The sequence below is a fragment of the Entamoeba histolytica genome, genomic scaffold (genome assembly GCF_000208925.1).
Source record: "Entamoeba histolytica HM-1:IMSS scf_1104750518363 genomic scaffold, whole genome shotgun sequence".
NCBI lineage: Eukaryota > Evosea > Mastigamoebida > Endamoebidae > Entamoeba > Entamoeba histolytica.
This window is the reverse complement of record NW_001914927.1, coordinates 19,679-42,138: the sequence shown is the minus strand read 5'-3', so window position 1 is coordinate 42,138 and position 22,460 is coordinate 19,679. Positions and strand designations below refer to the sequence as shown.

The 22,460-nt window shown below is 24.1% G+C and overlaps 6 protein-coding genes across 6 annotated transcripts; 4 read left to right on the top strand and 2 right to left on the bottom strand.

Moving 5' to 3' along the window:
• Positions 1 to 342: 342 nt before the first annotated feature.
• Positions 343 to 1,914, top strand: EHI_133950 (heat shock protein 70, putative; the record flags this gene model as incomplete). The annotated part of the gene is made up of 1 exon (XM_001913660.1): positions 343 to 1,914. One exon carries the CDS (start codon positions 343 to 345, stop codon positions 1,912 to 1,914), a length of 1,572 nt encoding a protein of 523 aa, XP_001913695.1.
• Positions 1,915 to 6,043: 4,129 nt separating this feature from the next.
• EHI_133940 (uncharacterized protein) lies at positions 6,044 to 7,309 on the top strand (the record flags this gene model as incomplete). The annotated part of the gene is made up of 1 exon (XM_650326.2): positions 6,044 to 7,309. The coding sequence occupies one exon, from the start codon at positions 6,044 to 6,046 to the stop codon at positions 7,307 to 7,309; it is 1,266 nt and encodes a 421-aa protein (XP_655418.2).
• A 64-nt stretch (positions 7,310 to 7,373) lies between these two features.
• Positions 7,374 to 8,537, top strand: EHI_133930 (uncharacterized protein; the record flags this gene model as incomplete). The annotated part of the gene is made up of 1 exon (XM_650325.1): positions 7,374 to 8,537. The coding sequence occupies one exon, from the start codon at positions 7,374 to 7,376 to the stop codon at positions 8,535 to 8,537; it is 1,164 nt and encodes a 387-aa protein (XP_655417.1).
• A 1,662-nt stretch (positions 8,538 to 10,199) lies between these two features.
• Positions 10,200 to 12,872, bottom strand: EHI_133920 (TPR repeat protein; the record flags this gene model as incomplete). The annotated part of the gene is made up of 1 exon (XM_650324.1): positions 10,200 to 12,872. The coding sequence occupies one exon, from the start codon at positions 12,870 to 12,872 to the stop codon at positions 10,200 to 10,202; it is 2,673 nt and encodes an 890-aa protein (XP_655416.1).
• A 2,224-nt stretch (positions 12,873 to 15,096) lies between these two features.
• EHI_133910 (uncharacterized protein) lies at positions 15,097 to 16,005 on the top strand (the record flags this gene model as incomplete). Its single annotated transcript, XM_001913659.1, has 1 exon — positions 15,097 to 16,005. The coding sequence occupies one exon, from the start codon at positions 15,097 to 15,099 to the stop codon at positions 16,003 to 16,005; it is 909 nt and encodes a 302-aa protein (XP_001913694.1).
• A 757-nt stretch (positions 16,006 to 16,762) lies between these two features.
• EHI_133900 (galactose-inhibitable lectin 170 kDa subunit, putative) lies at positions 16,763 to 20,680 on the bottom strand (the record flags this gene model as incomplete). Its single annotated transcript, XM_001913658.1, has 1 exon — positions 16,763 to 20,680. The coding sequence occupies one exon, from the start codon at positions 20,678 to 20,680 to the stop codon at positions 16,799 to 16,801; it is 3,882 nt and encodes a 1,293-aa protein (XP_001913693.1). The 3' UTR covers positions 16,763 to 16,798.
• Between the last annotated feature and the right edge of the window lie 1,780 nt (positions 20,681 to 22,460).

Here is a 22,460-nt window from a genome sequence, read left to right as displayed (position 1 = left end):
TTTTTATTTTTTATTTTTTTAATATGACAAAATTTAATATATTGTTATTATGTCATTATTAATTGAATTGAAATAGATAATATTGGTAATACTTATTATTTTATTGATTTTACATTTTTTTATTGTTGGAAAAAAGAAGTTGAGCTGAAATTATTATAAGAAGTATATTTCTCATTGAATATAGTATCTCAAACAATTCACAGTCTAACAACCACACAAACATGAATTTATTTGTCAAACACTCTCTCATTACAAACCAATAACACACCTAAAACTACGTTCATTTTTAGACTAAATTTTAAAGGAAGAAAAATCATCTTATTAATCAATTAATTAAGTCTAATGCAACAAGAGACAGTTGTTGGTATTGACTTAGGAACAACATTTTGTTGTTGTCATTTCTTTAATACTCAGACAAACAAATATGAATGTATCAATTACTTAAATGGAAATTCAACAATTCCGTCAACTGTTGATTTTTTCACTCAACCTGTTAGTGTTGGAATTCCAAAGCCTACTGCCATTTGTGAAGTAAAAAGGTTTATTGGAAAGAAATTTGATGATGAACAAGTGCAAGAAGATATTAATAAAAACTATTTCCCATATCAAATAGTTAAAGGGGATGATGGGTATTGTCTGGTTGTGGTTGACTATCCTGATAAAGAAGAAGAACGAGTCGAGCCAGAGGTTGTTTCAGCGATTGTTTTAAAAGCAATTAAAATTGAAATTCAACGAAGATTAAATATTAAAGACAATATAAGTTTAAGAGCTGTTGTTACAGTTCCAGCATACTTTGACGATTCACAAAAAGATCGAACCAAAAAAGCAGTATTAATGGCAGGGTTTAGTTTAATTCGATTGTTGGCAGAGCCATCAGCAGCTGCATATGCATATGGATTAGAAAGTACAAAAGATCAAATGTATCTTGCATTTGATCTTGGAGGAGGAACACTTGATGTTACTATATTAGAAAAGAAAGGAGAAGAATTTAAGTTTAGAGCGACTGGTGGTGATGTTCATTTAGGAGGATTAGATTTTGATATGAATTTCATGGAACTTGTTATAAGTAAAATGAAAGAAGTTGATGAGAAAAAAGCACGAAGATTTATTTTGAAAGGAAGTGACAGTCGTTCACAAAAGAAAATGAAGAAACAACGAAGGTATCGATTAAGAAAAGAGGTTGAAAAAGCAAAGATTGAATTATCAGCCAATTCATATTGTGAATTAGACTTATCCGAATTAGTTGATGAAGATGAATTTATTATTTCTATTGATAGAAGTGAGTTTGAAGAATGTAATAAAAAAGAATTTGATAGATGTATGGAATGCATAGATGAGATAATGCAAAAGAAAGGAATTAAAACAACACAGATTGACGAAGTTATGCTTGTTGGAGGAAGTTCACAAATTCCTAAAATCAAAGAGTTATTAACCAAGAAGTTTAGTTCGTCGTCACATATCAATGATAATATAGATTGTAACTTAGTTGTATCACAAGGAGCAGCACGATATGCATTTGAGCATTCGAAAGGAATGATTAGGAGTATTACTGAAGTTACAGCACATCCCATCAAGATGGCAGGAGTTGATGGGAATCACACTATTGTTGAAGATGGCACAGAAATTCCACATGAACATGAAATATATGTTGAGGTTACAGGATGGGATGTACAAACAGAATTATTTGAAGGAGATAAATCATTAGGACGATATGTTATTAGTAATATTCCAAAAGAAGACAGATATGTTATGTTTGTAGTACAAGTTGAAGAAGATGGTACAATTACTGTTGGTGGAAGACTTTCAAATGGAAACAAGTGTGAATGCAAAGCACAAATCGAGAAGAAATCCAATGATGAAGAAGAGATTCAAATTGAGAAAGAGAAGATAGAGAAATTCTTTGCACAAAAATAAAGTCATTGATAATTTTTTGTTTTGTTTTTTTTTGGGAAGATAGAATTGATAAATCATAAAAAGAAGAATGGAAATGTCATTCTCCATATAGTAAATCAACAAAGAACTTCAACATACAAATAAACAGAAAAGATATTTAAGTAAATAATGAAGAAATAATGAAGATGAAGAGTTTTAACAAAAAGAAATGAATAAGCAACGAAATGAAAAATAAAGAAAATAAGAAAGAAGATAACAGACAATAAATAACCGAGATAATCAATACAATTCAATAATACAAAGAAAATAAGAAAGAGAAAAATCACAAAGAAAATAAGAAAGAGACAAGTTCAAGAAACAGAAATGATTTAATAGTTACAGAATGATAATGACAGAATAAAAACAAGATAGAAAAATAACAATACATAATAAGAATAAGAAATAAGATAGAATAAATCAACAAAGTTCAATTCATTAAACAATAATCTTTCAAATGAAATTAAGAAACAAGTCAAAATATCCAATCAAAATGTATTTGATAGATAAATGAAATAATAAACAATAATAAAGGATAATTTCATTATGAAGAAATAGAAATCAAATCAAAAATAAGAATAAAAAGGAATAATAAATACATAGAAACAAACAACACTTCAAAACAAACAATAAAATAAGAATAGAATAAAACATAAAGACAAAGAACAACAAACAATATAAAGTTATAAATGACTTAAACAAAGCAATTGATAAAATGAATAAAACAATAATTTTAATAACATCTTTTCAATAAGATAAAACAATTAATTCAAATAACTCAAAACAACATAAAACATATAAAATGAATAATTTAATGTATTGAACAAATCTCCAAAACAACAAGAATTAAAATAAATGAATATGAATAATTGATAAATAACAAATGATGAGAAGGATAAGAAATTCAATAAATGAGTCTAAATGCCGAAGTTTAATAAAGAAATGATGAACTACCCAAAAGAATTTGCTGAAAAGAATAAACAAAGAAGAAAATGGAAAAAGACGGAATATGAAAAGAATCAAAATGAAGTGAACAAACAAATGAAAGAGAAAATAAACTAAACATTCAAATAAAAAAGAATTACAAAGAAAATGATAATAAATGAATAAAACTCATGAAGAATATCATTTACAAATAATAAAAACATAAAATAAGAAGAAAGATAATAAAATGACACAAATAAATGAAAAATAGATAATGAAGATAATAATTACTGATATTTAGAGTTGTAATTTTTGAAAAACAATAAATGTTACTCCAATGAATAAATTTGAATGAGAATCTAATATATTTGAAATAATGAATAATTGAATGTTAATATACAAGAACAACAAGTTCAGAATCTTATAGTTATAAAGAGAATAATAATACAAAATCACAATACACTTCACCACCATGATGTACATGCAACAAAGATGAAATTCCAGCTGATAACAATAAAGAACAAATAAGAAAGAACATTAAATAAGAAGAATAAAGAATGAAATAAAATAAAGAAACATCATAGTCTAATGAGTCTATTATTTTTTGTGAATAAGATGAAGAATGTTCACAACAAAACAACACATAAAAACATGAACAAGAAATAGAATTTTAAATGTAATAAAAATGATATTTATTATAAATTGAAAATAGAGAAATTGCATATGTGTCAAGAAGGCGACAAAAAACAAATAATAGAAAGAAGATAAAAAGTAATAAAAGAAAAGAGATGATAAAAGAAGAAAAGAAGAAATAAATGGTGTATTTTTATTGTAAAAATTAGAAATATTCAATAAAAAGTGTCTAATTTAATGATGTAAAATAATTAATATTGTTTTATTGTTGAAAAATATTTTATTCGTTTTATGTTTATTATTTATGTGTATAATTCCATTATGATGTTTATTATATATTCAATAATATGTGTTATGTTATTATTATAACATGTAATAAGTGATAAAATATAAATGAAAATGATATGAATATATGATATAGAATATAAAAACAAAAGATTAACACGAATAAATGATAAATAAAACGAGAAATGATAGTCAATGATATAATAATAAAATCAAAATATAAAATATAAAATTAATATTAATATAAATCAAAAGAGAATAAATATAAATCCAAAATAGATATAAATGATAATAATATAAAAGATGAAAAGATGAATAAACAAATAAACAAATATATCTAAATAGAAAAGAATAACAATAAGAAAATCTAAATAATATAAATAGAAAAAACATAAAATAAGAAGAATATAAGAACATATATAAACAAATGATATAAATAATATAAACAGAGAAATAAAAATAAATATATAAAAATAAGACATATAAATAACATAATAATAAAATAATAAAAAGAATAGAAATAAATAATTATTATGAATCAAAACATCAATTTCATTAATATTTCATACAAAATGAATATAAATGAATATAAAATATAAACATAAATATATACAGATTGTATATTTATTATTTATTTATTTTATTTTAGGAGCAAAATATAATAAAGTGGAATATTCTATTGATGAAATATTTTGTATCTTTTTTTCATTTTTGTAAATTATTTAGATTCATTATTTCTTTGATTATTTTTGGGCCTTTATTAAAATGATTCTTAATACTAAGTTTTATAGTCAATAGATTATGGTATATTAATTATAGGTATTAGTGAAATATTTCTTTTTTTATTCATTTTAGTTTATTAATTCTCATATAATTAGATATTTATTGCTTCTCTCGGATTACATTGGTTATTATACTCTTTTCTTACCAATTATTTAACATCAAGTAATTTAATTTGAATTAATAACAGTATTATAAAGAATATAATCAAATTTAAACTCATTCATGTAAAAAATGTTAAAATATTAATGTCAGAATTACATTTATTTTAATGAATGAAATTAAGTTTTGTTTCAGCAATTCTATATATTCTTGTATTTTATAATTGATTTCATTTTCTTTATTTCTTTCTATTGAAGTGTATTATAAAAATATGCGTTTGTCATTTCAATTATCTTTATTATTAATCATCCGTTTAAATTATGTTAAATAGTCAGTTTATTATTTTCTTTTATTATTAATAGATTCATATTCTTTTAAATTATCGACTGATAAAATATGATCATTTAATTAGTGGTATTAATACATCATTATCTAATTTTATTTTACCATTGTTATCTCTTTTTTATAGTTATTCATATTTAATCATGTGTTATGAATGTATATAATATGCATACCACGTTATTATTATTATTCATTTCATTGTTCACTGTATTTATATTATTTCTTATTTATTTGTCTTTATTTATTCCATGTAGATTTATTTCTTATTTTAGTTATTTATCATAATTATTTATTGTTTCTGTTTTACTTTGTCTTTAAAACTAATTGTTGGTATTGAAAATACCTTCTGAAAGTAAAACAAAATAAATAATATGAATGAGACTGTAGAATATGAAAATAAGTTTGTTTATTTCATTTAGTCTTTTATTTCTAGCTTTGATATAATTCATATTCATTTCTTTCTCATACTTGTTTATTAAATTTGTATATATTACTTATAAACTAACTTATCATATAATATTCTTTTTTATATTTCTTTTATTTCATATTGTTTATTTATGACATTGAAATAACTTATGTTAAGTTGAATTTCAAAAGATTATTTTCTTAATTATTCTTATAACCAATCCATTTTTAATCTTCTAGTATATTATTCTCTGTTTATTATTGTTATTGTTTCTTATTACTTCTTTGACTCTTTTATATTTCTTCTCTTCATTTCTTATAATATTCATTTAACTGTAAGTTTTTCTTACTCTTTAATTCTGTACTTCTTCATAACTTCACTTTTCTTCATAGCTTTTGCAAAGCATCAACCATTGTCACTCTACTCTCCAGAAACTTTATCAAATTGGCTGTCATCACCACGTCTTTCCATTTTTTAGTTTCAGACAACTTCAATATGTTTACACAATGAATTAAAGAGAGTCATAGAGAAGAGGAAGACATGTAGGCAAGAACGATGAATAAATAGTGAAAATCCAAAACAGAGATGAACAAGGTGAAGAAGAAAAGATAAGAACTAAATAAAACAAAAAGAAAGAGAAAAATGAGTCACACATCAAGACAAATAGCAATGTTTTTTAACAGTAATTTTGACACAAAATTCAAAGACTTAGACTTTGCAAAACCAACCCCAACGATAGCACGACGAGTATTTAATGTATTAATGGGAGAAACTATGCAAATTAAAAAGCGAGAAAGAAACCGAATGCTTGAAGGAGCATGTCCAATTTCATTACCCAAATTAATTTACATTAAAGAATTAGGAGAAGTAATGGGGAAACTAGGGTACGAAGATTTTGACATTATTAATGATATTGGGTTTGTGGAAAAACAACGATTTCTTAAGATGTGTGAGAGCATTATGGAGTATCTTGAAAAGCACAAAGAGTATGGAAAAAGAAAAGAAGAAATAATAGAAGAATATAAAGAAAAAAGAAAAGAAGTAGAAGAGAAAGAAGGGGAGTATAAAAGAAAAAGAAAAGAAAAGGAAGAGTTAATTAAACGAAAAGAAGGGGATCAACCAGAGATAGAAAGACATGAAAGAATAAAAGAAGAAGAAAAGAAAAAAGGAGAAGAAATTAAAGAAGAAATAAAAGAGATAAAAGAAGAAATTAATAATATAATAGAAAAAATAGAACAGAAAGAAAAAGACAAAAGGATTAAAGAAGACTGCATTAAGAAAGAGAAAGAATATAATGAACGAAGTAAAAAAATTCAAGAAAATATAGAAGAAATTAAAGTACAAGAAGAAAGAATTAAAAGACTTAAAGAGGAAATTAATAACACTGAAAAAGAAAAAGAAAAGAAAGAAAATCAAATCACGAGATATAATGCACTCAAACAATCATGTGTTGTTTGGAGGTCAAATATTCAAATTGTTAAAGAAGGAATAGAACAAATTAAAAGGAAAGAAGAAGAAATTGAAAGAATAAACAAAGAAAAAAAAGAACGAAGTGAAGAAATTAAACACAAAGAGGATAAATATAAAGACTTAGAAGATAAAACAAAAAAAGAAGAAAAAGAACAAGCAATAAAAGAGGAAGAAAGAAATAAAATGAAAGAAAAAGTAGATAAAGAAATTAACCAATTTGAATTAGACACTTCTCAATTACATTTAATTTATGAAGATATTAACAAAAAAGTAGAAATAACAAAAAGTAATAAAGCTACTATTATTGAAATAATTAAAGACATAGAAAAAAGAATTAACAATATTAAAACAACACACTTTTATATGGTTAGAGAATTACATGATCAACTTCTTCAACTTAAATCAATTCTTTCAACACTTGATACTTTAATTAATTAAATATTTAATTTAATTCTTATTAATTTCATAATAAATAATAAAAAATATAATACTAAGAAAAATAATGGAAGTTCAAATAAATTGTTTGCAACTAAACCAACTTAATACTATTCATGACAAAGAAATTATTAATCTTTCTCTTATTAATAAAATAACAAAAGTTGAAATGTATAACTGTGATGTTATTGATAATATAGAAATGAAAGATGGGGTTGTTGTTTATGTCATTCAACAAGGAAAAGAAAGTGAATGGTTTTTTTCAACACGAAAAGGTAAATTTGAAGTATCAGAAGAATTAGGATATAAAAGAACAATTCTAGTTTCTATAGATTATCATCGCAGAGTTAATGACATAGAAGAAATTTATCAAGAAGTTAAAGAAATAGGCAATATACTAAAATATAAAGGATATAAAGGAGATATTCAAGTAATGACAGATGAAACAGGAATAGGAAAAAGAGAATTATTGTTTGAAGGAAAAAGTAAAATTAATGGAAAACTTTGGGTTGAAGAAACATGGAAAGAGGAAGGTGAAGGAAAATATTCAAGAAAACTTATTTTTGAAGGAGAAAGAAGTTTAGTTCAATCTGAAGGAATTAGTATTAATAAAAAAATTGATATTGTAGAAAGTATTAAAGAAGTTCCATATTTTAAAGGAATTGTTTATGGAATATTTAATGAAGTGGGAGAAAATATTAAAGACATTACTATTATTGGTGGTGGTGTTCATATTTTAGCAAGTGGAATTAAACATTGGTGTAAAAATACACATGTTTTTAGTGTTGAAATTGATGAAGTTGTTAATGAAGCAGGAATTAAATGTTTTAACACGGGAGAAGAGATAGAACGATGTGTTTGTGATGGAATTGAATATATTGATAAAATAAAAACAGATTATATTATTATTGATGTTGATTGCAAAGTAAGAAATGAAAATGATATTGCAGCACCACATCCTAAATTTATTGAAGAGTCAATGATTGAAAAGATGAAATTAAAAATTAAAGATGTAAATGGTGGGATTATTTATAATATAGTTGCAAGAAATGATGAACAACGAAAAAATTTAATTAATAAAATAAAATTACATTTTAATAAAGTTTATTTATGGGAAAATGACGAAGATGTTAATGTTATTTTATTTTGTTTTATATCAAATAGTAATAGGTTCAACTCGTTTAATAATACCATTCGTGATTTTTATAATTCTATTACTCAAATTAAATAATTTATTGATTTTTCTCTTCCAATTAGCATCATTCATTCTTTTTTTTAGTATTAGACATTATTCTTATTTTTATCTTTCGTCTTTTAAATTTCATTTATTTTATTCTTATTTGTCTTTATCATTAAACCATACAAGAAAATCTCTTTAATTAAAATTGATTAAAAATAGTATTAAACTCCATTCTCTGAAATTATCATTCATTGAGTTAAATGTTTTCCATTTCTTTGTGTGTTTCAAACAAATTTTTATTAAAAATATTTTTCATAGCTTAAATTTGGTTAAGTATCTTCTTTGTCTTATTACTATTACATGTATTAATTCTACTGTTTTATGTCTTGGAAATACTGAGAATCAATCAATAGAATAGTGTTATTTTGGAAGAATGAAAGAATGTGAAAGTTTATAAAATTAGTAATTTTTAATTTAAAGACAAATCGATAACAGTATAAAATGATCAACTTTTAATTTCATTAAAGAATTGTCTTATTTTTATAAAGTTAAATTTCAGAAAATTAAGAAATGATATTATAAGTAAGAGTCATATTAGTTCATTATTATTTTCCTGTAATTTAAAAACATATTTATGTGTTGTGTTTACTAAATTTTTGCCTTTTTGTATTTTCATGTAAATTGAACCTTATCGAATTTATGGTTTTATTAGGTATAAATTGTATTAATTAATGGCTCTTTCTATTGGCATTAAATATTATTTAATTTGTATATTCATATTTTAACAACTGAATAGGATATGTATATATTTTATTAAAGAAAATTATTTCTAATAATACAGTTGTTTGTTGATAAGGAGTTATAATAGTTGAGATCTATTTCATTTAAATAGATAGTAGCAGTAACAATAAATGAATTAAAATAATTAACATTTTTCAATAAATATAAATATTTTGTTGTATCATAAAATACAACACTATTATGATTATTAAAATAACATAAAAATCTATCAAATGTTTTTTTAAATTTTCTTCAATTAATTGATACTATTTGATTAAATTATTATTTATATCATGATATTACTTGCTTGAAATTAATGCTAGATGCAAATTTTAAATTAGTTATTTTGAATTGATATAAATAGGTTAATTATGGAAATTATTATTCAAATTAACACTAACACAATATATAACATTTCAACATTTCAATATTTTTTTGTTTATATATTTCTTCCATTTAAGAGAATAAAATTAATATTTTTAAATGAATTTATTCAATAATTTCAATAGTACCGTTATCTTATTCATTAGTTTTATCTATTTATTGGTTAATGAATATAATATTATTATATTTGTTGATTCTCTGATTTTTTCTTGTTTGATTTATTAATTATTTGATACTTCTTTATTTTAACAGTTTATCTTTCATGAGACGTATATCATATGAGAAAAATAAATGCCTGATATGACAAATGAATTATGAAGAAACATTAGAAATGAATAAATTGATAATAACAATCAAATACAATTATTTTTCATTTAATTAACAATAAAATATACTAAAATAAATAATTAAAATAATAAATTAAAATAGTAGAAAATATAATATTTATGAAGAATATCACTTCTTAAAATAATAAATTTTTTTATTTTCAATAATTATAGTTGACAAAAATAAAGAAAAATGTTATGTAAATCAAACATCCTTTTCAATTTAACTTAATGGAACAAGTAATGGAGAAATATTTAACGCCATTAACATATCTCTTAAACGAGGTAAAGAATTAAGGACATTTGGCATTTCACTGACTGAACACTTCTCTAACTTTATCCACGACTTCATTTTTGTAATATAATCATTCTGGTTATCTGTTAATAAAGCTTCCCAATCACATTGAAATCCTTTAGGAATAACTCCAACTTGTTTAAATCCAGCACTAAGTAATAGTCCAAACATCCAATACATACCACACCCAGCAGTTCCTCTAGTCAAAGGCATAAAATTAAACCATAAATAACAAAATCGAAGAACTGCATCCAAGATTTTGTCTTGGTCATTAGAGTGTTGAACAGTATAATATTTATCAAGAGCTTTTTTCAATTCAACATCAAATATTTTATACCTTTTAGGAGTACATGGTGTTTTGATAGAAAACATACTTCCTAATTCAACTTTCTCAATCAATAACCAAGTACCTTCTAATCTTGTTCCTTCTTCATTTCTACAAATTGTTGTCATAAAGAAATTATCTCTCTTTAACACTTTTTGAACTTCATCAACAGTCTCTGCTTTTGCAACAAGTTGTTTCTTTTCTTTAGAAGCTCCACTTTCTTCTTCAAATAATTTCTTAAATAATCCAAAAGTACGTGGAAACATTGGCCAATAACGGGCAACTCTTGTTTGAGCTGTCTTTAATGTTGTGTTTGATCCAAAACCTTCTTCAAATTGTTGTCTTGGAAGTTTATCAATCCAAATAGCTCCATCAGCAGGTTCAGCCACTTGTCTAAATTTAACTAAAATTTCAGCAATTTCCCTCCATCCCATTTGTTTTGTTTGAAGAAGTTGAGCAATACAAATAGCACCTAAGCCACATGCCAAATATTGTCTTCCATTTTTACCAAATCCAAGTTCATTATATTGCATTTTATCACCAACTTTTATAGCTGGAATTAAAAGCTCTTTAACTAATTCTTGTTTTACAGTTGTTTTAGTGTCAATATCTTCAGTGGTAATTTGAAGAGGAACATTTCCAGGGGGATATTTTTTAACATTACCAATTGGAAGTCGTTTAGCAAAATTAACTTTCCATTGTGGTGGGAACCATTCTAAGTCATATTCTAAAAATGGTTTATCTATCATCATTGCTTGATATTTTGCTATTTCTCCAAAATACCATGATGCATTGTCTTTAGCTTCATATCCTAACTTTGCTGACTTTAAACAACTTCTATTCATTCCTAATGCTAAACATGCTGTTGCATTTAATCTATGAATATCTCCTGTTCTTTCTGGTGGACATATTGATAATGACCTACTAAGTAATGGTAAAGCTTCTTTATGTCTTCCTGCAGATGCTAATACATTAGCCATAACATAATATGATAAATGATTTGTTGGTGCTAGTTTCATTGCTTTTTCCAATAATTGTTTTGCACGAACATAACATCCAATATCCCTATATAATTGTCCTAAATGAATATATGGTTCAACATAATCTTCTTTAGTATTAATTGCTCTTGTATATGTATTAATTGATTCATCAACAAGTCCCATTCCATTATAACATAATGCTAATTCATTTAAAAGAGTTGCATCACCTGGTATTAGTTTTATACTTTTTTTAATATCTTCTGCTGCTTTATCAAAAATACCTAATGCATGATATGCAGACCCTCTTTGTCTATAACAATCACCTTCTTCTGGTGTTAATTCTATTGCTTTATTAAAATCTTCTAATGCACTTTGTGTTTGACCAAGAGCTAATTTAACTTGTCCTCTTCTTTTATAAGCATCTCCACATTTACTATCTTTCTTTACAGCAAGATTAAAATCAGTTAATGCTTTTTGAAGATCTCCTAACATTGCTTTAGCACTTCCTCTTCCAAGATATCCTGCAAGTACATTTGGATGATTTTTTAATAATTGATCAAAATGTGCTATTGCTTCTTTTAATTTTCCTGTATTAACATAAAGATAACCTTTAGCAATTTCTCTATCTAATTCAATGTCATTTGTTCCATTTGTTAACATTCCTCTTTGTGCAACATAATTAACTCGTTCCTCTTCATCTTCTTCATCTTGAGGTAAAGTTTCTTCTGGTAATGTATCTCCAATTTCAAATTGGATTTTTTTATCTGCTTTTGTATTTGGCTTAGCACGAACTGGTTTATTTGGATCTCTTGGAATTGGTTTTCCTTTCTTTTTCTTTTCTTCTTTGTGGTTTTGTTCTTTTGGTTCTTCTTTTTTTTCTTCTTTTGTTTCAAGAATTTCTTGATTGACCTCCAAGTCATTTCCAACTTGTTCATTTCTATTTGTTTCTATAACAATAGGGATGTCTTCTTGTTCATTAATTGTTTCTACTTCTTTTATTGTTTCAATCTTCTTATTATTTTCTTTTGGACTTTCTTCTTTTTTTTCATTAATTTCTTTTGGATTTTCTTCTTTTTTTTCATTAACTTCCTTCTCTTCTTTCTTTTGTTCTTTTTTTTCTGTTATGTTATGGGAATGTTTATGGTGTTTTTCTTTCCTTTTTTTTTTTAATCCACAAATACTTTGTAAATATTTTTTATCTGAAATATTCACAACTCCATAATTTTCAATTTCAAGCACCAAAGTTCCTTGCTTTCTTTTCAAAATACATGGAACTCCTTCCTTCTTTCTTTCCATTTAATCTAATTTTTGAATTTTTAGTTTATTGAAAAGAAATTTTTTATTTTTTTCATAAGACATTCTTTTCATCATTTCATTTTTTTAGCTTCTATTTCTCTCATTAAACACAACTTAGAATAATGAAGAATAATATAAAGTTCATTTAAAATATTATTGTAAAACATTGAAGAAATACTCTCCAGAAAGTAGGTGAAACATAAACGAAGTAAAAGTATTAATTGATAACATTCTATAACAACAGAAAGTTAACGCAATCATTCTTGATGATGAATAAAATAAGAAGATATATAAATATAATAAAGAAGAATTTTGATATTTAAATGTGAAGATTAGTTAAAAAAATAAAAAAGAAATTCATGAATGTATATAACAGAAACAAAAACACCTAATATTTATATAGAAAATAAAAAAGAATTGAAAATAGTCATGAATAACTAAAACAAACAAAAATAAATGGAATTTGAAATAAATTTAATTGAATAAATGAAGGAAATAATTAAATTCTAAAGTAAGAAAATAAATTTAGAAACAATAAATAACAATAAGAAAATATATAAACTTAATGATGTTTATTTTTGATGATGAAAATAAAATAAATTATTATAACTTATTGTTAAATTATTAAAAGAAATATAACAGATATAAAATATTTAATATAACCATAACAAATATAATATTGAAATTAACTGAATAATTTTCATTAAAATTTATTATCATCAATTATTATTTTATAACTGATTGTTGTATGTAAAGTATTAAATAAAATAATAATGAAATAAAGGAATAATATTACACATTAAAGAATTGAAAAAAAATATAACAAGTAAAATAAAAAGAGGAATATTACATTTATAGACAAAAAGAGTCAATAAAATATACTAAGAGAAAGGAATGAAGAAATTTAAAACAATATTTTTTTTGTATAAAAATATTATACTTAATCTGAGACATTGGGATTGTTGAATGACTTAATAATGGAAATACTATAGAATAAATGAACAGAAGTTGTTGAAATAATAAAACAAGCATTTTGAATATTAAAGAGATATTGTAGAACAATAAGAAACTTCTCAAGTTATTGAAATGTATTAGATATTCTTATATAATCATGAAATAGAAAAAAAAACTATATTAAATTCTAAATAAATAATTAAATTCTTTATTTTCAATTAATCAAGTTTGAATCATTTCATTTCAATTATTATGATTCGTTTTGGTATGAAATGATTTGGATATTCTTTTCCACAAAGTGCATTTGATATTCCTTTATATGAAAATGAATCTTGTTGACAATATGATAGTGTTTTATTATTTTCTTTATAAACACAAATATCACCAAATCCAAATTCAAACAAATACTCATCTGTTTGATTATGTAAATAAAATGCACATTGTTGTTCTTTAATATCAAATTTCTTCATTCTTTTCATTCTTCCATTTGATTCTAATGAAAATAAAAATGATTTTGAATCATTTATAAAATCATCATCTTCATCAATTTTCTCATTAACATATCCTCCAAATTTATTTCCTTCTTCATCTTCAATAATAATTATTATATGTTTTTTATTTTTTATTCTTTCTCCAAATACTGATGTATTTCTATTCCAATCATCAATATCTGAATCAAATAGTATATTGAATACTTTTCTATTTGTCCATTCTTCTATTTGGTGAATTATTTTATCACGTAATGTTTTATAATGATGATATAATTCTAATTATTTGTATTGTTTTCTGTTATAAAATGATATTTTTATATTCAAGTTTATTATTTATTATAGTTAATTTATAATTAATAATATGATTTTAACATATGATCTATTAAATATTAAATAGATTAATTTTTATTTTCAAGTCTTTTCTTAAACATATCAAAAACTTTCATATAAAAGAATGAAGTGGTTCTATTCAATAGAAAAATACTGTAAATATAAAATGAAATAAAATAACAAACAAATGATATTATTCTCAATATTTTCATTTCATTAATTATTTATCATCATTCTTAAAATAAAAGAAGATGAAATAATATTTCAGTGATTAAAATAAAATAAAATAATTATTTCTTATTTTCAGCATTTTTCTTTCTTTTAAAATCAAATAACATAACATTTTCCACAAATAAAAATTAACCAAATAAATATAAGCGTCATTTAAAAAAGTAGTGACGTCACTATTCATTATTAATATCTTAATATTCAGTTGTGAATTATTAACTATGGCAGACTCATCTTCATCATTTCTTGTTGGCTTTGATAATCCTCAACCAGAACATCTTCCAGAACAAAATGATGAAATACCAAGAGATATATCTGTAGTACCTGATATTCATATTGAAGAAAATACTCAAACAATAACAGAAATTGAAAACAAAAGAAGAGAAATTCAAAATAAAATCAAAGAAGAGGTTCAGCTTCTTTGTTATCCAAAAGGTATTTCACAAAGTGAGACTTGCAAAATAAAAGAAAGTTATTTAGAACATTGTAAAGAGTTAAATGAATTAACTATTAGTTACAATGCAAACACTGATGGAATGACAAAGAAAAAAGAAAAAAGAAAAGATTGTATTTTAGTTGCAAAAACAAATGAAAAGTTTGTTGATGTATTTTGTGGTAAAGTGGTTAAATTATTCTTAGATACTCTAAAAGGTTATCGTATAAAATTTCCACATCTCCAATATTGTAATATAGAAAATTCAACAAGAAATACATACGAACAACTTTTTGGACAAAAAGATTTTGGTATATTTTGTGTTACTAAACAAGCAAATGTATTTGGTATATTCTTTCATTCTGTTAAATCACTTAATGAACAGACTTATGTTTGTTATGAGTCTGCTTTATTCATTATAAGAAGAAATGGAATGAAAGAATATATTCCAAAAGTAAGTAAAAGAGCAAATGATATTGAAATTGTATTTGGGAATAATGAGAATGATGAATTGTTGATAACAGTCACTAATAGTATTGGAGATTCAGTACAATTTTCTAATAACAGATTCAACATTGTTGGTGATATTCATAACATATTTAATGAAGTAGAATGTAATGATATGTTATTAAGTAGAAACAGCAACAATGAATATCAAGAAGAAATAACTGAATTAAAAGTTATGAAAATTAAATAAGATAATAATTGAAATAAAATAACTAATGGTTATTATTTTTAATTTAATAACAATAAATAAAATGATTAAAATAATAATATTTTCATAAAACATCTTTGTTATATCATTTTAATTGTATAATATTTCAATGATTTTTTTATTGTTTTTTACAAATAAACACCATATCATTATAATGATATTATATGAATGTGATATAATGTCTAATATCAATGAATAATAATTATGTTGTCAATTCAATAGAATATGTAAATAACCAATAAGGAATATTGTTTGTTCATTTAATAGACTCTCAGAACTATTATTTGTTATTACAATAGAATTTAAATGAAAATATGTGATAAACAAAATATACTATTGTTCAATAATTCATAAGAATTAATTTATTTTTTCTAATTTTCTGTTATTTTTAACATTGATGTGATAAATACAATGAAATACAAAACAACTACCAATATGAAATAAATGACATTTAAATGATAGAATAGAAAGATAAATAGAAATGAATAAATTGATAGAAAGTCTGTATAATTTGAAATATCAAATAGAATTAAAACATAGAATAATTAAAATGAAAAGAATAAAAGAATAGATTATATAATTTCTGAATATCTACAAATAACTTATTAATTCTTATTTGATTAAAGTGTTGTTAAAATATGAAAATAAAAATGATGTTCACTTTATTCTTGTTTATTTTTATTTATTTTATTCATTGTTTATCACTCAATTTATTCTTCTTTTTATTTTTAATCTAAAAACATAAAATGTTATTCAATTCTCTTAATTATTGTTCTTATCCATTGAATGTTGCTGCATTAGTTGCTTCATTATCTGCTCCAACATATTCTGCATTTTCATTAGTTATTGTAATGGCATTCTTCATAGCTGATGAAACAAGTTGATAAGTCTTAAATAATCCAATAGAAACAACAATTAATGCAACTACGACTGCAACTACAACTACAGCCACAGTAGTTGCCGCTGCAATAGCTCCAACATTATTAATTTCTCCTGCGAGAATACACTCGGTGTGATTATTAAGTTGTTGTGTTCTATCTGTCTGATTCCAAACACGACAATTACCACATGCATCAAGATCATAATATTCTTTATCTGTTTCTCCATACATAGTAAGAACTGATGAACCGTCAAGATATGAACATTGACAATAGAAACATCTTCCTTGATTTGGTGTGATTGTTGGGAATTCTTCTGAAACAGTACATGTTTTCTTTGTGTAAATAGTTTCTCCAGTTGTTTGATTACATGTTGCGGTTTCGCATGGATTTCTTGGTTTTGGATTAGCATTTGATCGTTCTGTATCAATTTCCCATTTATGTGTGATTTTTCCATCACTTCCTTTACTCTCAACACATTTATATTTCAAACATGCATTGTTAAGTTCAACTCCTGATTTAGTTCTAAAATGTTCACTATCTAATGATGGATCATCAGTAAGTTGTACAAATTTACAAAGATATGTAGTACCATCACATTCTCCTGTCATTGCTTTACATCCATAATCTACTTCTGTGTTTTGATTACATTTTTCTACATCAGTAATAATTGGACAACTATTATCATTTTGACAAACAGTACTTGCACATTCTACTTGCTCAATTCCTTCTTTTCCTTCAATGAATGCTTTACGTGCATCTTCTATTCTCTTATTGTTAGTGTCACATGTTGTTTTTGTGGTATTTTTACATGTTGTTGTTTTTATTCCATCTTTTTCTGTAATAACAATCTCTTGAATCTTACATTCAATAGGTTGACAATCAAAGTTAGGATCAATAATGCAATTGTTATTCTTACATTTGAATGGAACTCCTCCATTCTTAGTCTCTTCTGCACACAAATCAACTTCTTGGACTTTTTCTCTAGTTTCAATTAATGAACATGTTTTACATTCTCTTGTTGTTATTTCGTATGTACAATATGCTTCTTTGTCTGCCTCTTTCATAAATTCTTCACTTTGTGGTAAGTGAAGTTTATAACTAGTTAAATTGAATAATGAACTGTAATGATAGGTAGCTGTAACATATGCTTGACATGGTAAATAGAAGTTATAAATAGATTTAAAGTTATCATCATTACCTAAACAATCTATGTATGTTCTTGGAATGCATTGTTCATTGACACAATCTTTTGGAATATTGTATTTATATTCTTTTCCATCTTCTAAAGTGACTTTACGTTCTAATTTTTGATCTTTGCATTTCTCTACAAATTTACCACTTTCACATACTGAACATGCTGGTGTTGGTTGAACAGTTGCTTTACATGTTCCTGTTTTTGAGTCATATGTATATGTTCTGTATGTAGTATCAGCTGGACATGTTAAACTAGAACATTCAGCACAAATATCATTATCTGATTTAGAAGAAGTTTTATCTTTTTCAAATACACAAGAATAAGAATTGTCATTGCCTTTAATACATTTACCATTAAAGTTTCCACATTGTGATTTACGTGAATTACAATCATCATGATATGTAATAATATTATCTGTTCCCATTGAACAATATCCACATCCTACATTAGAAACATCACCAACTGCTTGAACAACACATTTTCCATTCAAACATGTAGTTGAATAATATTGTTTACACATAGTTTCAGATTTATCATCTTTAGCAAATTCAATCTTAGTGTTTGAACAATCAACATTCTCCCAATATGTTGTTTTACTTGTTTCATTGCATCTCTTAATAAGACATCCATCTCTAACAAGATCTTCTGTACAATTAGACACTTTACATTGTGGTGTTGTTCCTGTATAATCACAAATTTCATGGTTTTTAGAATTACAATAATTACCATTTTTTACTTTATTACATTGACATTTATTACCAGTTGTAGAATCACATTTACATACTGATCCTGTAGAATCTCCACCACATGATGAGTATGTATCACATGATAATCTGTTCTCACACATACCTGTATTGAGATTACACTTAGCTACATAACATGACATTTCAATATATGGTGATGTTTTTACACATACTTTATCTCTAACACTACATCTTTGTTCTGAATCACAAACATATTCTTGACAATTATTTGTCTTTCCTGTACACATTTCTTTACCTCGTTTATCTTTCTTACAAAAACCAGTAGTTTGGTCACATGTATAACTCCAACAATATCCATCAGAACTTGGTTTTTGATCTGCTTCACAATTAGCTTTTTGTTTACATACTTCAGTTAGATTCTTATCATTATCACAATATGGTACCATGCATTTCACTTTTGGTTGGCATGTGTCATTATATTTTGTAACAACACATCCTTCAAGATCTTTACATTCATATGAGCCTACACATGTTGCTGGACATTCTTTCTTTGCTTTTGGTTTAGCTTTAGGCCATGGAATACATGATCCTGTTTCTACATCACAGGATGTATAGAAACAATCATTCTCACAACACATTGGACATGTGCATCTATTCATTGCATCACAAAATCCTGAACATTTATCTCTATCACATCTTTCTGTTAAATTAGCTCTAATTCCTTTGAAAAGTGCAGTGATTGTTGCATTAACTTCATCATTACCTGTAAATTCATGATAATGTGGTCCAAGTGAAACAAGTCTCAATGCACTACGTGTAATCTTTGGGTCTTTATTTCTATTAAGAACAACAGTATGAACTGAAATATTCTTTCTATCAAATTCTGTTTCTGCATTAAATTCTGATCCAAGTGCAGTATCCATTAACACAATCATAGTTCCTCTTTTGATTTTATCATTTGCATTTTTATCTTTACTTTTATCTGCAACTTTAGTAGCTAAATCATTCTTAGCAATATTAATAAGTGGATCAACTTGTCCTGTTCCTGCTGTGTATTTGACAAGTGTATCATATTTTAATTGATCTAAAGTAATATTAACTGTAAAATAAGTATCATCTTTAAGATAGTAGAGTGTTACTCCTTTGACTGTTTTTAGTTGACTTAAAAGAGATAAATTCTCTTGAAGTGATTTAATGACTGTAGAATCAGTAATACCAAAGATAATTGCAAGATGTGTATTAACATTATTATCATATACTTTAAGAAGACATTTTGATGTAGTGTTTGTATTATATTGATCAATAAATGCTTTATTCTCTGTGTTAAATGATCTGAATGTAATTGATCTTCCTCCAATGAAATCCATTCTACAAACATCATATGCTTCAGTTTTTGTTGCATATGTCATTTTTGTATTTAAATAAACATAAGCCAATGGTCTTTTAGCTGCATATTTAAAACAAGTTTTTCCATTAATATCTACACTTTCAATTCGTTGTTCATCAACTGGAACATTGTCCCAATCAACTTCATATTTTTCAATTGGATATGCATATTCTTTTTGACAAAAATCTTGTTTAATATCTGTTTTATTAATATCTTCAACCTTTACATTATGATCTTCATTGATAGTATATTTATAACATTCTTTATTGCCATCAGTTGTTGTACAAGTAGTCCATACAAAATGTCTCCATGGTTGCATAGCTAAATAATAGAAAACATCATATTGATGTTCATAAGAATGATACCATGAACCTGCATTCTTTCCACGAGACATAATACCAAGGTCATAATAATCAATATCTGCTGAAAATTCATTAAGTTTATCTGCAAGACAACATAATAATAAGATATTTAATAATAATAATTTCATATCTTTGTCTTTCTAGTTCATTGTCTTGTTTAAATTCACTTGCCTTTCCTATTATTCAGAATTTGTCCTTTCCTTCTTTTATTTTCAATAGAATATATCTTTTTTTGAACAGAAATTTATCAAGTAAAACAATAAGAGAAGAGTATAAAAATAGAACCAAGAATAAATTCATTTCATTTTTCCATTCATTTTTATAACAATTCACTTTTCTAGTTTTTTGTTTATTCTTTCTTTCATTATTTATTTATTCTTGTTTCCATTATTACTATTCTTTACTTTGAATTATTTCTTGTCATTAATCATTTTCAGATACAATCTCATCATTATTTCCTTCATTTCCTTTTAGTTTCTTTTCATCAATCTTTTCATGTTTTTTCATCGTTCATTCTTTAAATAAAAATGTTTTGTTGTATTATTTTATTTTCTGTTATTATAAACAATATTACTATAAATATATGACACTTATAATATCATTATTTTTATTTATTTTCTATTTCATCATTTATTCTTGTTATTAACTCTTTTATTTCTCTGTTATTTCATTTCTTTTATTTATTCATAAACTAATTTTTCATTCAAAATATAATCAATTTTATTCATATTTTCATTATTACTTTGACTATTGTTACAATAACTACAATTATTCATTTGATAAATACTTTTAATTTATTACTTTAATTACCAATTTCCATTCTTTTCTTTCTTCATTCTATCAATCTATCAAATTTATTCATTCTGACTTTTTTTGTAAATGTATGTTAACATTAATTCATTTCCAATATAATACTTGTAGCATAAAGCACATCTATTGTTAATATAATAGAAATAATTGTTTTAGAAATATTTTTAATTGCCAATTATTGTTTTAATAAGAATATTAATAGTAGTTGAATTGTAATTTCATAACCATCGTTGAACTAATTTTAATACCTGTTTGTGAATTTCAAATTCTTCATCAATTAATATTTGAATGATATATATTTTCTTTGTTTTTTTTGTTTAACTATTACTTAAAATAATTATCTCAACTTTCAACCATCAAATAACAGTATAAATATTATTTATTATCATGTATTTGAACATAAATTGTTTTAATTGATTCAACTCTTTTGAAATTAAGTTAGTATATTCTTTATTAACAATAACATGCCTATTATTGATAATACAACAATACATCATTTGAAAATACACATTATTTTCATTTTATTTAAATTCTTTGAAAAAAGAAATAATAGTGAAACATTCTTATTTGAATTATATGTAGAAAATACTTCAATTTTATTATTTTTTGTTGAGTTATTATTTTCATTATATAAATTCATGTTATTAACATTACATTTAACAATATCACATTAACACAATTATTTCAAATTGTTTTATTTTTGTTGTATTTATGAAATTTATTAATATGACATTAATTACAAGGGGTACGAAAATTAGCAAAGAAAAAATGCATCTAAATAATTTACAAAAAAGAAAAAAGATGCAAAAAAATTTGCATCCATAGAATTTTCCACTTTATTGTATTTTACTCCTAAAATAAAAAAAATAAAATAAATAAAAAATATGATAAATATACAATCTGTAAATATTTATGTTTATATTTTATGATCATTTGTATTCATTTTGTATGAAATATTAATGAAATAGATTATTTGATGAATCACATTTAATTATTTTAATTATTTATATTCTTTTATTTATATGTTATTTATCTATCGTATTTTTATATTTATTTCTCTGTTTATATTATTTATATCATTGTATTCTTCTTATTATC